This window comes from Dicentrarchus labrax, unplaced genomic scaffold (assembly GCF_905237075.1).
Source record: "Dicentrarchus labrax unplaced genomic scaffold, dlabrax2021, whole genome shotgun sequence".
NCBI classification, from domain to species: Eukaryota; Metazoa; Chordata; class Actinopteri; family Moronidae; genus Dicentrarchus; species Dicentrarchus labrax.
The window spans coordinates 15,516,404-15,535,059 of record NW_026136707.1 but is presented as its reverse complement, the minus strand read 5'-3'; the positions used below and the strand labels follow the sequence as shown (position 1 = coordinate 15,535,059).

Sequence of the window (18,656 nt, the reverse complement as noted above, 5' to 3'; positions counted from 1 at the left end):
GTACTTCCTGCCTTTTTTTTCTCCCTATAAGCCCCCTAGAGGTAGGTGTGTGTGCGTGCGTACGTGCGCGCGTTTGTGTGAGTGAAAGAGCAGAGCGAGAGAGACAGTGTGTGTGTGTGTATTGAGAGTGAGAAGAGAACCCGAAAGGCAATCTTGTCCCACTTTCACCCAAAATCTTAATTTTAATCCAATACCCAATGGAGCCATTGAACGCCTCATTAACCTTGTCATGTATATACATTTCATTCTTTTTAATAAAAACTCCCTCAGCCTTCTCACACACACACACACACACACTTCTCATTACCATCCCACTCTTGTTCAATGCTGTGTGTGCACACACCCTGTGGATGCCAAAAATGTCTGCTTCATTTGACTGAGGAGAGAGGGGACAAATGCTCCATTTTTCTAATTGTTGGGAGACTTTGAAACTGTTCATGCATCCTCTGTCTGGTAGATAAGGTCTGGGGTTTTTTTTCTCTTTTTTTTTCTTGTACGGCGTAGTTCAATGTTAGTAGGGTGAGAGAGAGAGAGAGAGAGAGAGAGAGCGCGCTGGAGCCTGTGCACCCATCCCCCCACACTCAGCAGAGGAGTGTTTCTGCCGGAGTGAGAGACAGACAGAGAGGAGAGGAGAGGGGGTGGTAGAGCAGAGCAGAGCATAGCAGGCAGGGGAGGGAGTAAGAGGGAATGTGCATTGGTAGTCTCGTTTGCTGCAAGGCTTCCTCCTGCTCTGGAAAAACCTGTGTGTGTTGCCTTTGCTTGCCTAAACACCACTCAGAAACACTAGTGGGAATTACCTAAAAGCGCCAGTGTACACAGGCAGATTTTTGAGCTAAATATATTTATAGATGTGACTATTACTACTCTTATATTCCCCCCTCCCACAAGTAAGATTTATAACTGTGTGTGTGGAAAACCAGGCTAAATTAACTTGATTTAATACCCATGTTGCTGTGCAGCTCTTGCACCCACATAAATGCAAACACACTTTATATAAAAAATTATATATTTCATTAATTAATTACTTTCACCCCCTACTGATCACTCATGAAATCCAACATGCGCATGTATAATTTGTAATACACAGCATCTTGAGGGGTTGATTTAAAGTACATTTTGTTTCCCCTCTATGTTGGTAACACAACATTTACGATCCGTGTGAACATTTGAGTCTCTTCTTGTGGAGAAAATATTCCACCTATGTGGAGATGTGAAGAGAGAGAGAGAAAAAAAAAAAGACAATGTGAGGTTGTAAGACAGAAAGTCCACTCCGCCTTGGAGCGGCTCCAGTCCGTGTTTTGCCTCCAGCCGTGCGGCTCAGTAAAATGGCTGTATGTAGCGGAGCCTCGTGTTGGTTGGGTTTGCTCCCTGCCTCTACCCGGGCTCAGTAACACAACTCCCACAACAATTTCTGTCGGTTTTTTACGCATTGTATGGAGCCTCCATCATATCTCTAACCCATTTACGGAACCGGAACCGGGGGGATGGAAGCCGGATTGGGTCCGGTGTAAGGGGTGGGAATGAATCGGCACAAGGATAAATGGTTATAAACAATTATTTATATTCAATGCTAGCTTTTGATTGTGACTGACTCGCCGAGAGAGGGAGAGAGAGGTGGTGGGGGGGGTATATCATGGCCGCTCAGGTCGCCAGCGCCGCCACTCTTAACACTAGCCCGCCGTCCGAACTCAAAAAGCCGGATCGAGACCCCAAGGAGGAGACGGTACCGGGGGAGAAGCAGTCAGACAAAAAGCAGCCGGGCTTGGACAGCGGATCGCCGGGCCGGGGGGAGCTGCAGGACGGGGTCGACGGTGGAAATGCAGGGGGAGGAGGGGAACCTGAGATGAAGAACGGGAATGGGAACCCGCCCAGGGCTAACAATAATAACCAGAATGACTCTGTCGGACCGGAGGGAAATAACCACCCCGGTTTGGTGCATCACCACGGCCCCGCTTTTCCTCCACCTTCGTACGGATACAGTCAGCACTACGGTCGGGCCCCTTTTCATCAACATGGCGGACAACAAAGCCCTGGCATGGCAGCTGCTGCGGGTCCGGTCGTGCAGTCGAGCAACATGATGGACCCGTATCAGCCCAATTCACACGACCATGGCTTTTCAAACCACCAGTTTAACAATTACAACCCTTTCCCGAACAGGACTCCCTATCCCGGCCAAGCGTACGCCATGAACTCCCCTCGCAGTACCCAGGCGCCGACAGCTGGGGGGCAGCCAGCTAATGTTAAGCAGCAGCAGCAGCCACCAGCGGGAGGACCCACGGCGATGGCTGGATCTTACAATAACCAGAGATATAACATTGGAAACCCTCAGCCTACATCCACACCGACACTCAACAAGCTCCTGACCTCCCCCAGCTCAACGCGGGCATATCCAAACTACCCGTCCGGCGACTACAGCAGCCAAGAGGGAGCTAGTAAGGGACCAGCAGACATGGGCAGTAGCGGTCTGTATGGAGGGAGCAACCCGGGCTGGCAACAAAGAAGCCATCTCCCGTCGCCCATGAGCCCGGGAAGTGCCGGGCAGCCGCTAGTTAGAAACCAGGTAAAGTCACATTATTACAGGAACACGATGTGGGCTTTAGCATGTCTCCTTCCCTCCTCCTAGCTAACGTAGCAGGCCAGCCATTGTCTGATACTAGTTCGCAAAGACTCTAAAATGGCTGCCTCTTCGTGTGTGTGTGTTTTTTTTCCTTTACACCAGACCGTTAAATAGTAATGGTTTTTTAAACGTATCTGTGGGGGTATGTAGAAACACAAGAGTGCCGCTCGAAGAAAGATATAAGTAGTTGTAACGATGTAAGGACGTTCAGGGAGTCAAGAAGGCCCGACTTTGAAAAGGAGGCGAAAATACTCAACGGACAGCAACGGCTCGTTTTCTCCTCAGCTAGCTTTTTCCTACGTGTATTAAACATTAAATTAACAACGTATGTCGGTGTAAATGAGTGTATGCTTTACCGGGTACACGAAGGGCAACGTGTTCTCGGGCAGGTTAGTTTGTGGTAGTTGCTCACAGGGCTCACGTTTGCATTGTTTTCTTGCCCTGATAAGCTATAATTTTGTGGCTGCGACGGAAGGAATGTGTTGCATGCCGAATCAGTCTCACGGTTAGTTAAATGCCTTGTGTTTGTTCACTTTAAATCACTTAAATGTCCCGCACGACGCCAGGAAAAGGTTGTAAATTGTTACACTTTAATCACACGTCGATTAAAATGAGTTCCCCCCCGTGCTGAAAAGCTACCGGGCTTCCCATTGCCTGCTGCCTGTAAACAGCCAGCTCAGCCATACATGAGTGAGTGACTGCAGCCTGCAGATTGCAGTTTGCACTGGGATTTGAATTGTGGAGGTAAAATCCTGCTGTCAAAGCCAGGAGATAGTTGGTCTTTGGTTGACATGCTAGCTGAGATCTGATTGGCTCCTCATCCGCTGCTCATGGCCATTTATAATTACATGTGATGCAAGGCAACAGTTGCTGATAAGAACACACAGCATTAAGTCATCACAGGGTCACCAGAGGTATTACTGCCTCACGGCTCCACTTTTCACTTTAAAACACAACATGTAGTGTTGGAGAAACAGGAACGTATGTGGATTTATGTTTTTCATTTTATCTTTTGGCACCACCCAAAAAACCCCCATTATTTATGAACTCTTCAAAGAGGCATGCATTATGGTTTTAAGTTTTAATATTACCACCACAAGCAGTCCTGTCATGTCTTGTATCTTGATGACTTAAGTATTCATTTGTATAACGACTGTGGACTGAATCAGTGTAGGTAGTGCAGGTACAGCACTGTGGTGTTTGTATTAAATCCAAATTAAATATTAAGTCATTAAATGCTTAAAATCTAATGGCTTCTGCTGTTTGTTTACTTTTCTTGTTATTGATTTACATACCCCCTTATTTGTTATCTATGATGTCCCCTAGATAAACAAACGATATATTGATAGACACCTTTTTGTTTTGTCTTTTTCATATTGTAACTTGTTACACAGCAGCCAAAGGCAAATTTAACCTCTGACTGTGAGGATGTGTGTGTTGCTGCTGTGCCTGGCATGCCACACAAGTTTGCCTGTGTGACTGCAAAGAATTCCCCCCCAATCCTCCCCCCAAGCCAATCAGAAGGCAGTCCACCATCTCTCACCAGCCAAGGGAGTTTCCTCTCTGTCTTATGCAGATTAGCCATGTGCTGCTCTTATTTATTTCACCTCATTATCTTGGATCTGCAAAATGTCACGTAAGGCATTTTGCATACTATTTGTAAAGGGCTGTTGTTCAGCTGAGGACGCGCTTTCTCAGTAAAGTGCACATGTGGGAATTCACACGATGTAAAGCATGGAGATACTTTCAGTTCTCAAGTAGATGCTTTTTAGTGACATTCCTGACCTCATACTGCCAGATAGTTTTGGTGGAGGTGAGGGGATTATTGGATCTTAAATGTACGGCGCTAACATTACACAACAGTAAGTGGGCAATGTTGATGATTTAGGCATAGCACAAAGTTTTTACCTGAGAGATTATGTTTATACTAACTGTTATTCTATTGACAGATTATGCTCTTGTGCATTTTTCACTCTCTCTGGCTGTTGTGAAAGTACTTCCTTCATTTCTGGTGTCATTCATCCAGAGCCAAACTGCCTCCTCTGGGGAAAAAAAAGCTACTTGGACCAGGCTCAAAACAGGAGCACAGCTGGGATATGTTTAAGATTGGGCAGGCTGCCCTCCATTCGAAAGTAGATATATATAGCTCTGTTGACTTCCGAAACTATGGCAAAGTGAGGTGAAAAAAACTCAGGGTAATGACCGTGGGAAATAAGGTGAAAAAAAAGCACAATTTCCTCATTCATTGAAGCTTGTATTTTACACTTTTAGCGCTGTGAAGGTTGCACACTGCAGCCAAGTATTTTATGGACTTTTCAAGAAAACACAGTAATGGCATAATTAAATTGTTTAGGAATGAGGAGGGGTGCATGTAAGTTGTAGTACTTGCTGTTCAGATTTCTCCTGTGCTTCTTGGTTGTTGACTTCAATGTATTTTCTTGTGTTCTTTACCATGTACAGCCACCTGGTCCCATTGACCCAATGGGGAAAATGAGAGCTCAACCATACGGAGCAGGCAGCCCTTACAGTCAGCAGTCGCAGCAGGGGCCTCCCACAGGTCCACAACAGGGTCCTGGTTACCCTGGCCAGGGTTATGGCCCACCAGGTCCTCAGCGGTATCCAGTGGGAATTCAAGGACGTACCCCTGGAGGCATGGGTGGCATGCCGTATGGTCCCCAGGTATTTCACAAGATTGATCTTATTCAGAAATAAGTCCCCAGTGTTTAAATGTAGTCTTTTATCAGTGTGTTTTCTTCAGTTCTGTTGGAAGTTTGTGTTTGTGTATTTTGTCTAGATGGGATCTTACGGACAGCAGGGACCAGGAGGCTATGGCACTCAGGGCCAGGCACCATATTACGGCCAGCCGGGCCAGGCTCCCCACCCAAGCCAGCAGCAAACCCCCTATTCCCAGCCCCCACAAGGACAACCGGGTGGCCAGACCCCTTACACAGGGCAACCCCACCCTCCGCCGACGTCTGCCACACACACCCAAGGAGGACCACCCTATCAGCAGCCCCACATGCCCCCACAGTCCCAGGGGCCACTGCCAGGCCCATCTCAAGGGCCCCCACAGTCTGGCCAGTCTCTCTATCCTCAGCCACAGGGTCCTCCCAGCCAGGCCCCACAGCAGCCAAGTTCCCAGGATCCCCCTGGGTCACAGGGCCAGTCCAACTACCCAGGATCCACACAGGGGCCTCAGCAGCCCTCCTCGCAGCAACAGCAGGCACAATCTCAGCCTCCACAGCAGCCACCAGGACACAGCCAACACCCACAGGGCCAGCCTGCAGCTTACCCGCAGAACCCTCAGCAACAGCAGCAGCAAGCACAACAGTCACCTTATCAGCGCTTTCCTCCTCCACCACAACAGGTACTACCCTCAGTCTGGGATCATATTCATCATACTTAATTATCTTTCTCTGTGTTCACAGGCATGCTTTTCCTGTAACTCTGGCAGTATACTTAAGCATGTGTTCTGGTGTCTTTTAGGAGGTATCCCAGGACTCTTTTCAGTCCAGCGCCCCTCCATCCACTCAGCCGAAATCTGGCCCAGAGGACAGTCAAGGCCGCCCCTCCAGCCTTCCGGTCAGTTATGCTTGTTATGTCTCTGCTGAAGCATAAAAAGGCTTTTTTACACTGTGTTTTTGCTTTTCACCCTCATGTAAGAGGGCTAGTTTCTATTTGTGTCTTGTAGCCTTCATTGTTCGGGGCATTTTACTACTTTTGAAATGTTTGACAATACGAGGCTCATTAAATTTACAATTTCCTTAGTGTTACTTTGAATAGCAGTTATTAATGTTTTAAAAGCTTTAATTTTGCTGCATGCCTGTATTGTGGCGGCTGTGCTTTCCATTCCTAGGGGGTTTTAGACTTTGTGTGCTGCTCCACGTTTGTTTGTTCAGCGAAGGCTGTGTGGCTAATGCTTGAGGAAAAGGTGCTGTGTAAATGGGTAAATCTGAGATGAATACAAGAGAGTTTGTTTGTGTATTGAAATCACATGGCAGGCTGCTGCTACATGCTGACTCAGCTCTCATCCTACAAACCTTGGTAACCATGACAACCCCCGCACTAATGCGCACTCATTTTTTCTTTGAAAAAGATAAATAGGGACAAAGGCCTCTGGGTGTGTGTGTGTGTGTGTGTGTGTAGTACTTGAGTGTGCCACTCGTATCTAAACAACAGAGAGGGAACTACAACATGCCAATACTACAGCCAGAATGTCAAATAAATAAAAAACAATACTAGAAATGGTAATGATGAATCTGTAAAAGAAAATGGTATCTGTCAAAATGCATTAGAGCTGAATCTTCTAAAGTCATAGACATTTCCTTTTTCTTTTAATGTACCATCTTTGTTGACTCTACCTCTGCTCTTCCTTTACGTGTTTTCAGGACCTGTCAGGGTCCATCGATGACCTGCCTACAGGTACAGAGGGCGCCCTGAGTCCCGGTGTGAGCACGTCAGGTGTGTCAAGCAGCCAGGGAGAGCAGAGTAACCAGGCGCAGTCGCCTTTCTCCCCTCACACGTCTCCCCACCTGCCAGGCATTCGTGGGCCTTCACCTTCCCCAGCTGGATCCCCTGCCAGTGCCAGCACACCTCGGACAGGACCGCTGTCGCCTGCTAACATGCCAGGTGGGCTGATCCCTCACGCACTGAAATGTGACATATGATCAGTAGCAGAATCCTGACATTTGTGTATTTAAGATACCAAATTACACGTGCTTTGGGTCATAACAGCTTTTTTATATTGGTTTTGCAGTTCAAGTGAAACTTAAATTCTGTCATTAAGTTCTTACATTTTATCTACGTATTTGATTGAGAACACTAACAAGTAGAAAACAGTACTATTATACTTATATATATTATTGAACTCTTAAACCTTGATTTTCCTGATTTAAAACTCCCCCTTAAGTAGTTTTATTGAACGCTGACAATATCATTCTCTATTCTCTATTTTCTAAAACTTCATTGAATCTTTAACGCTCTCTATATAAAGCTTCACCTTACAGCACTCGGTAACATTAAAAATGTCCTGAAGTCACATTTTTCCCTCAAAACTCAATATATTCTGGGTCTTGGCTACACTTTAAAATATTTTAAGTTCTGTCAGTTGGACAATGCTCTTTCACAAAACATGCATCTGTAGGGACTGAGCCAATGGGTCCGGCAGGGTTAAAGGTAGGGATGTCCCAATCTCAGCGATCGGTATTGACACCGATCAAAGCGTTTTTAACTGATCGTCGGCTATGTTGAGCTTTATTGATCTGATTCGATCTTTTGTTTTACGTTAACTGTCATTCAGCTGTTCATCAACTCTCTCGCTGTTCCTTTTCATCCATTCGGCTCTGTGTGTGTGTGTGTGTGTGTGTGTGTGAGAACGGGGGCAGCCCCGCCTGTGCTCGGAGGAGGGAGCGGATGTAGATGTATGCAACAAATGTCCCGCCATCAAAAAGCCAATAAGACTAATTAATTAATGTATTCCGAGCAAAAGATATAGAGACGATGGAAACACTCAGATAAATACAGTTCATTCAGGTAACTTACGTAAAAGCTGCACTGAAGCAACAAACACTGGCGAGATGACAGAGGGTTTGTTATTTTATGCTTTATTGTGGAAAAAAGTAAAACATTAAGGAACAGCTTTGATGTGGGCATTTTGTTTCTTAAGCAGGGCTATTTAATGGTCAAGCATTGGAATTGATTTTAGTAACTTTATCGGGAATCAGTATCGGGACATCCCTAGTTAAATGTGTCAGTTGGTGTAAATAGATTTCTCAACTATGGTAGCTTCATTATAAACACAGTGGCTTGAAACTCAATATTTGTATTGTACCTTTTTTGAGCTCACACTAACTTGGGTTTAATATTATTGTTCAGTGACCCAGATGCCTCCCAGGCCATCAAGTGTACAGTCAGATGGGAGTCTGCACCCTGCAATGAGCCAGTCTCCTATGGCCCAGGACAGAGGTATGCTGCAGTATACATGCAAAGTGTTAGTAGAGAGTAACATGTCAAGAGTTTGCTGTAGCATCTGAGTCTAAGCACCCCTCTCTTGCCCTCTTTTAGGTTTTATGCAGAGAAACCCTCAGATGCCCCCTTATGGCTCCCCCCAGTCTGCCTCTGCACTGTCACCTCGCCAGTCCTCAGGGGGACAGATGCATCCTGGGATGGGCCCATATCAGCAGAACAACTCCATGGGTGGCTATGGACAGCAGGGAGGACAATATGGACCCCAAGGTTGGTACTTTTGAATTGTCAGGGTTAAACTTGAAGAGAGTGAGCTTTATTGTGTTTTAAAATTCTGTTGTGTATTTGTGAAACAATTAATTGAAATGGCTTCTATAGATGTTTATGGCTTAAGTTTGGATTTGTTAGGGTTTTCCATTTAATTTACTATGTATTTGCAAAGTTTTCTAATGTAGATTTCCCATAACACACATATGGACTATATCTCCCTGCCTCATAGCAGTACCATGCTATCGTTGGTCCCTCCCTCTGACTCCGTTGCAGCTATTTATAGCAGTGAAGCAGAGAGTCAGCTGACGTAGCAGAGCCTCCTGTCAGTAGAGCTGAGACTGTGACGAAGGCTTGTTGCTCAGGGTGCATAGCTCTCTCTGCTAGCACACTGTAGGGAGAAAGTCCGCCTCACCACAGGACTCACAACTAGAACGGTCCACTTTTAATGTTGAGCACAAATAAAGTCCTGGGTCTTGTAGTGATTCCAGACTGGTATACAGTCACAGCCAAGTGATTACTTTGTCTGATTTTTTTTTTTTTTTTTTTTTTTTGTTAAAATGTCTTTCATAGGTTATCCCCGGCAACCTGGTTATGGCAACATGCCCAATGCAAACTACCCCGGGCCAGGCATGGGCCCAATGAACCCCATGGCAGGACAGGGTGGGGGACCGCCATATACTGGCATGCCTCCAGGAAGGATGCCCCCTAATCAAATGGGGCCACGTCCCTATGGCCCCAATATGGGTCCAAATATGGGCCCCAACATGGGTCCAAACATACCACCCAACATGGGCAACATGCCCCCCCAGGTAGGCTCAGGAATGTGTCCTCCTCCCGGCATGAACAGAAAGCCCCAGGACCCTGCGGCCATGCAGCACCCTGCAACCAACTCCATGCACAACAGGTTGGTTTATGCTGGATCCTCAAGTGCCTGCCTTTATTTACCTCACAGAGAACTCTGCAAAACTCCTGATTGATTTCTCACTTAAATGCTTAAATTACCTGTACCACTCTTGATTCACTATATAATGCTCATATTTTATCCTCTATCCAGGATGCCTGGTTACCCCAACATGTCTCCGGGCATGATGGGCTCCGGCCCACCCTATGGCCCTCCCATGAACAACATGCCTGGAATGATGAATACTCAAGGTGGATCACCTTATCCATTGGGGCCAAACATGCCCAATAACTCAAGTGGTAAGTTATTCAGTAATAACTGCAACTGGCTTTATTCACTTTTAATGTGGCAGTTTCATAGCTAATTCCTTGTCATTGTGTCTAGGCATGGCCCCCAGCCCAGAGGTGAACAATAAGATGAATAACAAAGTAGATGGGAGTGTAACACCCAAGCCAGAGCCCAAATCTAAGGTAACCTTTGCTTTATAAATATAGATTGTCACTATGTGTTGTAACAACAGTATTTTTGAAAATCACCTAAAATGTCTTCTCTTGGTGTAGCTGTAGAATTTCAACATCGAATTTTAAAATTGGTTTCTCATTTCTCTTGCGCAAAACAGAAGTCCAACTCTTCCACCACAACGAATGAAAAGATAACACGCCTGTATGAGTTAGGACCAGAGCCAGACAGGAAGATGTGGGTGGACCATTATTTGGCCTTCATTGAAGAGAAAGCCATGCCCATGACCAACCTGCCCGCTGTGGGACGCAAACCCCTCGACCTCTTCCGGTTGTATATGTCAGTTAAAGAGATCGGAGGCATGACACAGGTTAATATGGCATTAATTAACAACAATACATTCCAGTGCACTTATTGCTTCTTTCATTGTAATCTTTATTCTAAATATGTCATGTGTCTCCCAGGTGAATAAGAATAAGAAATGGCGTGATCTGGCCACTTCCCTGAATGTGGGTACATCCAGCAGTGCTGCCAGTTCTTTAAAGAAACAGTACATCCAGTGTCTGTACGCGTTTGAGTGTAAAGTTGAGCGTGGTGAGGATCCTCCTCCTGAGATTTTTACTGACAACAAAAAGAACCAAGCTGCTAAAGTCCAGCCCCCCTCTCCAGGTTAGAGCCATACTCATACCAGCTTTTGAAATTAACACGTGTTTCAGTGCAGTTCCCATTCAGTAACCCACATCTGCTCACTTTAAAACCAACAAAAATACATAACTTGCTATCCTTGAGTGTCACTAATCATGTACCATGTCTGTTTGCTCCTCTCTTATTTCAAACTGAAGCGTCCCTCTGCTCCACAGCTGGGTCTGGCTCTTTGCAGGGTCCTCAGACACCCCAGTCCACCAGCAGCTCCATGGCTGAGGGGGGAGACCTAAAACCTCCCACCCCAGCCTCCACTCCTCATACCCAGATGCCCCCTATGCCACCTGGGTCCAGGTGACTCTTTAAACACCAGATTTTAATCTTTTGATTCTAAAAGATCTTTTTAATGAGATAAACTAATTTCTTTCTGCCTGCCTCTCTTTCTGTCTCTCCCACTTATCTCCTAATTTCCACTCCCCCTCATCTCTGCTTCTCTGTAGGAGCAGCGTTAACCTGCAGGACCCCTTCTCTGAGGGAAATGACCCTGCTTTCCCTAGGAAGAACATGACGCCCAACTCCGCCTATCAGTCTGGCATGAACACACCAGACATGCAAGGGCGCATGGGCACCTACGAACCCAACAAGGACCCCTTTAGTAACATGCGGAAAGGTGGGCACACTGAAATGGCGAGAGCTGAATGAATCACGTTATCCTAGAAACTAAAGTACTTCCTTAATTACCTGGTCATTTAATCACTTCTAACTGGGTTTAAATTCTGAATGCATTTCCAGTCGGGGAGCAGTTTCTACCTGCTAACCAGGGCCCGAACAGTGTGGTGGGTGACCAACAGCAGCAGCAACCGCCGCAACAGCAGCAGCAGCAGCAGCAGCAGCAAGCAGCAGCCTCCATTCAACAGGGGACCGCCAGGAGCCATGGGCACAATGCCAATGGGGCCCAGACAGCAGTATCCTTATGGACCAGGCTACGACAGGAGGTAAAACTCACTGAATGGAAGATGGAATTTTCAAGGTCATTAAACACCGCTGATTATAACCAGCAGCTATTTTTATGATCAGCCAAACCTTAAAGTTCCTATGCAGATCAGGGAAGGTATGTCTAACTAATAACTTTCATTATGGAAGTTGATTACATTTGATTGAATTTTAAGAAATGCTTGGGAATTGGCACTGAGACTGGCTGGCTTCTTTCACACTTAACAATGCTTTTGAGTTGATAATGTACTGCCAGAGATCGTCATGGGTTTTTCTATGGAAACAAGAACCTGAACACATCTGACAAAAGACAAAAAGTTGTGTTTTGAAAAGGAAGATGTGGTTGAAATGTGGTACATGTCATGTTTCTGTCATATCTCCATCCTGTGAGTCCACTTTACTCTATATTGTTTATGGACTAGTAAACTTTTTTTTACTGCAGTATTCATTCATTTATTATCCATGTTAATTTGTAATGTTGCTCACTGACATCAGATTACTGTTATTTTGTCTTTGTGTTAGAAGAGGGCCTGTGCAAAGTGTTTGTGCTGCTTTAAAAAATAGAAATAAATTGCACAATTAAAGGTCAGATTCTACATTTAATATTCGGGATATTATTATTTCGATGATTGTGATTTAAATGTGGTTATGGCTGAGCTGTAGTACTCACAAGCTTAGGAGCCAGATAACAAAAATGGAAAAACAAGATTTGGCAAGTAGCTGATCAAATTGCAACCAAAGTATTGTGTTTAAGTTGTAAGTGTAACATTTGTTATCCTATTGTTTTTTTGTTTGTTTTTTACAAGCTTTTCCATCATTTGAATATTTTTGTGTAGGAAAATATGGAAAAATATACCATATGTATTTCCTTGATTTTTTTATTTTTTTAATTAATTTATTTATTTTTTCCCCAGATCGGAGCAAGGAATGGGCCCAGAGGGCAACATGGGATCCGGTGCTCCTCAGCCAAACCCTATGATGCCTGCCAACGCCGACACGGGGATGTATTCGCCAAATCGCTTCCCACCACAACAGCCACGGTCAGTTCACATAGCACATATTTGCCAAGCTTCTTGGGTTTGAAGCTACTGTTGATGGAAACTGAATATTCTTCACAAAAAACAAATGCATTGCATGTTGGACTCTAAGGTTTCATAAATGCTGGAAATGTATAAGAGTTATTTATTGTTGTTTAAAGATAACCCAATGTCATTTCACATTATTTCGATATTTCTTATTTTGACAAATATTCATCAGCACATGATCACATCATGAATGTTTGAATTGTGTTGTTGCTTTATGGGTAAAGTATTCACTCCTAGTCTTACTTTAGTCTTTGCTCTTTGGTTTGGGTTTATTGTGCTGATGTAAGCACAGGCCGACTTGCACTGATTGGAATTTCCTTTCAATTTGAAATGTTTATCCCATTTTTAAAGTGTCCATACCAAGTAGTAAGCAGCACATTTAACAAAAAAAGCTGGATATTTATGTTCTGGATTCACATTTAGCCTTCATATTTAATAGAGGTTATTGGTGCATAGGAAAAATAATGAATCATATTAATAAAAGAGAGACAGGTATAATAAGATTTGGTATTTTGTAATAGTGTGAAGCTGTAAACAAAAAGAAACCGTTGCAAATGGATGTCTTTTGGTTGTAACTTCATCATTATATGCCATAAGGTTGGCTGTGTATATCTGTAAATGTGTAACAGTTCATCCAGTGAGTTAAAGATGCAGAATATTTTCATGGTCAAACTGACAATCCCTAATATTTGCAGGCATGATTCCTATGGTAATCAGTATCCTGGACAGGGAACGCCCCCTACTGGCTCCTACCCAAATCAGCAGCCTGGAATGTACCCACAACAACAACAGGTCAATGATCCATCTGCACTACACTAACTCTCACTATGTACCACTGGAACCTAATGTCTGAGTGTTTTTATTGTTTTAATATATTTTTATGTGTATGTATATTGTGTGTTGTTTGAGCAGAAAAGTGTTACGAGTCCATGTACTTATAATTATGTCTCTCTGTACCTTTTTTTTTTATTTTTATTTTTTTATGTGTAGAGTTACAAGCGTCCTGTGGAAGGGGGTTATCCTCCATCAAAACGTCATGAGACAGAGTACACTGGGCCCTTCCATGGTGGACAGCAACCACCACAGCAACAACAACAGCAAGGAGGTGCCTCTGCACCCTCTTCAGGACAGCAGGAGACGTACAATCAGTACAGCGGCAGTGGGCCCTACCCCGGCTCTGATCGCCGTCCACCTGGTCCAGGCAATCAGTTCCCCTTTCCATTTGGTCGTGAACGAATGCAGGGAGCGACAGGACCCAACACTCAGCCCAACATGCCCCCTCAGATGATGCAGTCAGGCCCTGAGGGTCCTCAGGGAGGTATGTGGCAGGGGCCACGAGACATGAACTATCAGAACTACCCCAACCGGCAGGGTGGCCCTGGGGGCCCACCACAGGGACCTGGTTACCCTGGCATGAACCGCTCAGAGGAGATGATGTCATCAGAACAGCGCATGAATCATGATGGCCAGTGGGGAAGTCAGATGGGTCCACGGCAGCCTCCTTATGGTCCAGCAGGACCTGGCCAACCTATGCCTCGTTCAGTACAGTCAAACTACCAGCCCCCTCAGGGTGTGCAGAACCACATTCCACAGGTGTCCAGCCCAGCCTCCATGCCCCGCCCCATGGAGAGCAGGACATCACCTAGTAAATCTACCTATATGCACGGAGTAATGAAGATGCAGAAGGCCGGCCCTCCAGTGCCTGCATCTCACATAGTGCCCCCTCCGGTGCAGTCGCCTTTGATAAGGCGAGACATGCCTTTTCCCCCGGGCTCGATAGAAGCTTCGCATCCTGTCCTGAAACCACGTCGGAGACTCACAGTAAAAGATATCGGTATGACTATAGATTGAATATCATCTTGTGACAGACTTTCTTTATTGACAGACCTGCTCAGTGTTGCTCAGTCCACCAATATTGTTCCAAGTTGCTGCTTAGAGTATTTGGTACCAATTATGTTTTTTGTTTTGACTTCTTAGGAACTCCTGAGGCCTGGAGAGTCATGATGTCATTAAAGTCTGGTTTATTGGCTGAGAGTACGTGGGCCTTAGATACCATCAACATCCTCCTGTATGATGACAACAGTATTTCCACCTTTGATCTAAACACGGTGAGACTTAACACTGAGCCCTTAATGATAGTTTATAACGCACTGTACATAGTTATCATGTCTAATATTTTCTATATTTATGGTCTTTCTTCAGTTGCCTGGCCTACTAGAGTTGGTGGTTGAGTATTTCAGACGCTGCCTCATTGAAATCTTTGGCATTCTGCGGGAGTATGAGGTGGGAGACCCTGGCCAGAGGACACTACTTGATCCTGATGCCTTGAAACGAGACTGGGAAAGCACAGAAGAAGAGGAAACACAGGCTGAGGACATGGAACAAGAGGAAGAAGATGACGAAGAAGAGGAGGAACGGGAAACGGAGGGGCCAGCTCATGTAAAAGAGGAGGAAGAGCAAGAGCAGTGCTCGGAGTCTCGGGGGCGGGATGAGAAGACAGAAGATGAGCAGAGGAAGAGCAAAGGTTCTTCATCTGAACAGACAGGCTCATCACAATCCTTAGCTGCCCACGAGAGACCCAAACAAGCCAGCAAGTTTGACAAGTTTCCCCTAAAAGTGGTACGAAAGAAAGACCCATTTGTGGCAGGCCAGTCCAATAATCACGGTAAAATGCAAGAGTTTGACAGCGGGTTGATTCATTGGAGTGCTGGAGGGGGAGACTCAACAGAACACATCCAGACTCACTTTGAACCACGCAAAGACTTCTTGGAACCACGTGAACGAATACCTGTGCCCCCAATTTTGCTGAGGCGACGAGTCCCAGAAGAAGAGATACAGGAAAGTTGTTTGCCCACTGAGGAAGAGAAAAGGAAGCCTCAGGATGAAGAAGAAAGGCCCAAAGAGACATCTTCCTCAGAGGAAGCAGCGGTCTCAGAGAAGGCCAGTCCCTCACTCAGCAGTGAGGAGGAGAGGAAAACTGATTCTGAGGCAAAGACAGTTGAGAAAGGTGAAAAGAGTCACCAGGAGAATAATAGACCCATTATTTCCCCCGACAGTGTTTTAGTCCAGAAGGCAAAGCAGACTGGCACCATCCTGGAGGATGAGCCCCACAGTAAAGACGAGGGGCCGCTCATTGCACTGGCTAACTGGCAGGATTCTTTAGCCCGTCGCTGCATATGTGTGTCCAATATTGTCCGCAGCCTCTCCTTTGTGCCAGGCAATGACCACGAGATGTCCAAACATCCAGGGCTGCTACTGCTACTGGGACGCCTGATCCTGCTTCACCACAGGCACCCTGAGCGCAAACAGGCGCCGCTAACCTACGAGAAAGATGAGGATTCAGAAGAGGGAATGGGCCAAAGGGATGAATGGTGGTGGGACTGCTTGGGGCTCCTGAGGGAGAACACGCTGGTCACTTTGGCAAACATCTCAGGCCAACTCGATCTCTCCATATACCCCGAGAGCATCTGCTTGCCTCTGTTGGATGGTCTTCTCCACTGGGCTGTCTGCCCCTCAGCAGAGGCCCAGGACCCCTTCCCCACCCTGGGTCCTCACAGTGCTTTGTCACCTCAGAGACTGGTCCTGGAGACGCTAAGCAAACTAAGCATCCAAGACAACAATGTGGACCTCATCTTGGCCACTCCGCCATTCAGTCGGTTGGAGAAGCTATACGGGAACCTGGTGCGGCTAATCGGAGACAGGAAGATTGCAGTCTGCAGGGAGATGGCCGTGGTCCTACTGGCAAACCTCGCCCAGGGTGATACTATGGCAGCCCGATCAATCGCTGTTCAGAAAGGCAGTGTGGGCAACTTGCTGGGCTTCCTGGAGGATAGTCTGGCTGCCACACAGCTTCAGCAGAGCCAAAGCTCTCTACTACACCTTCAGGGGATGCACTTCGAGCCCACAAGCCCGGACATGATGCGGCGAGCTGCCCGGGCTCTGCACGCCTTAGCCAAGGTGGAGGAGAACCACTCAGAGTTCACACTACATGAGTCCCGACTCCTCGACCTTTCAGTGTCCCCCCTAATGAACTCGCTGGTTTCTCATGTTATCTGTGATGTACTCTTTTTGATTGGCCAGTCATGACAGCTGTAGGGAGCCGTGGCTCCACTTTTTGGGGGTTTTATCCCCAATCCCCTCTTACCTGGAAGCCTGGCTTGTGTGTGTAACAGGGCAAGCAAAGTTCAAGTGACTGTCTTTAATTTATGAAAATCCTTCAGATTCCATTCTCTGAACCCTCCCCAGGCCGTCCTTGCTGGAGGAGGGTTATCACAGAGCTGTGGTGGATTACAAACCAGAGAGATGCCCACAAAGTGACACTACTTGCAACATGAATGCCAACTGGATGACACAGAGCAGAGCACCACGGTTGGGAGACTGTTCTGCACTTGGGGGAAAGTACTTTTTATTAAAGATAAATAAATGAATAAATAAATAAATAGCTGAAAAACAAAAACTGTAACCAAAGTTGCTGTCTCGTTTACAGTGAGTTTGGGAGACACAGTGTGCCCTAGCTCTCCCCTCGAGGGCACAATGAGTCTGTAAGTGGTTGACGTTCAGAGGTGAAGCAGACTGACAAGTGGCCTACTGGTTATAGTTGCTGTAGTTGGATTTTCACCAGTCAGCCCAACAGTAGACTAAGTGCTGTCAATAGACACCTTCACCGGGGAGGCCTGTGCAGTGTGCAGTAGATTGTAGGACATTTTCTGTACCGTACTGCTCTTGAGTGTAAGCATTCTGTAACACACGTTTCACACAGAGGCAGAAGATGCAGCTCTTCTAGAGTTTTGAGGTCATTTTAGTTTGGTGTTAAACAGAAAATGGCTTTCTTCCCCAAAGTATCAAGAACCTACAACACCCTTACCTCCTCTTATCCCTTGATTGTATGAATACCCATATGAAAAGAAATCACCTCTTAGGACTGGTTTTCAACTTCAAATACAGCTTTGCTGTGGTGTATATATAATGTTGTACATTACACTTCCTTTCTCTGTGTCTGTCTCTGTCTGTGTCACTATTCTCACACTTGTTATCGGTGAGGGATTGAGGCTGACATGTGAGTTTGGTCTGTGACCTCCAGTCCCCGCTGATTAGACCCACTCCTCTGGTCTCTCCACAGCTCCGTAGTACAGCAGACACGGCTCGAACCTGTTATCTCCTGGTACAACAAAAATAAACTAGATGAAGTACACATTTGACAATTTTTCTTCAGTCATGGATTCTGCATATTTGTATTTCAGACTATGTAGCTAAGACAACATGTAAATTCCTCCCTTTCCCTTTTTTGGCTCAATGAATATCATTTATTCAGTATGAAATCTTTATACTATATGTTCCACGTGGTAAGAATAAATGTACATTAAATCTTCGTAAGCTGTTTGATGGTTTTGTTCTTCTGGAATAATCACCTCTACTGGACAAACAAATCAAACAAATATGTGAATTCCCACAAATTAGGTTCAAAAGAATTTCTGAAATACATGTCTTTGCCTCAGTGCTCAGGAAGCATGTAGGAAACATGGTCTTACTCAGTGGACTCATTGCTGATACATATTCACTGTTTGCATTAGGTTTATCACAGTTTCTATGTTTGAGTAAAATAACTGTGTGAATGGAAAAAAAAAACTACATCTGTCAGTGTCTCTGACTTCACAGGCTTGAAGCTTGAAGGAGGACTGCACATAGGCTTTCTGTTTGTATTAATGCTGTATCAATGGGACCAACC

General features: G+C 45.6%; 1 protein-coding gene across 1 annotated transcript; it reads left to right on the top strand.

Moving 5' to 3' along the window:
- The first annotated feature begins 1,335 nt into the window (after nt 1-1,335).
- arid1aa (AT rich interactive domain 1Aa (SWI-like)) lies at nt 1,336-18,299 on the top strand. Its single transcript, XM_051405840.1, has 21 exons — nt 1,336-2,560; nt 5,078-5,296; nt 5,412-5,984; nt 6,104-6,199; nt 7,006-7,246; nt 8,492-8,581; nt 8,681-8,851; nt 9,422-9,755; nt 9,906-10,051; nt 10,137-10,222; nt 10,372-10,581; nt 10,676-10,880; nt 11,054-11,207; nt 11,354-11,523; nt 11,646-11,709; nt 11,744-11,848; nt 12,761-12,886; nt 13,627-13,723; nt 13,922-14,765; nt 14,909-15,039; nt 15,134-18,299. The coding sequence occupies exons 1-21, from the start codon at nt 1,634-1,636 to the stop codon at nt 17,015-17,017; spliced, it is 6,873 nt and encodes a 2,290-aa protein (XP_051261800.1). The 5' UTR covers nt 1,336-1,633; the 3' UTR covers nt 17,018-18,299.
- The last annotated feature ends 357 nt before the right edge of the window (nt 18,300-18,656 follow it).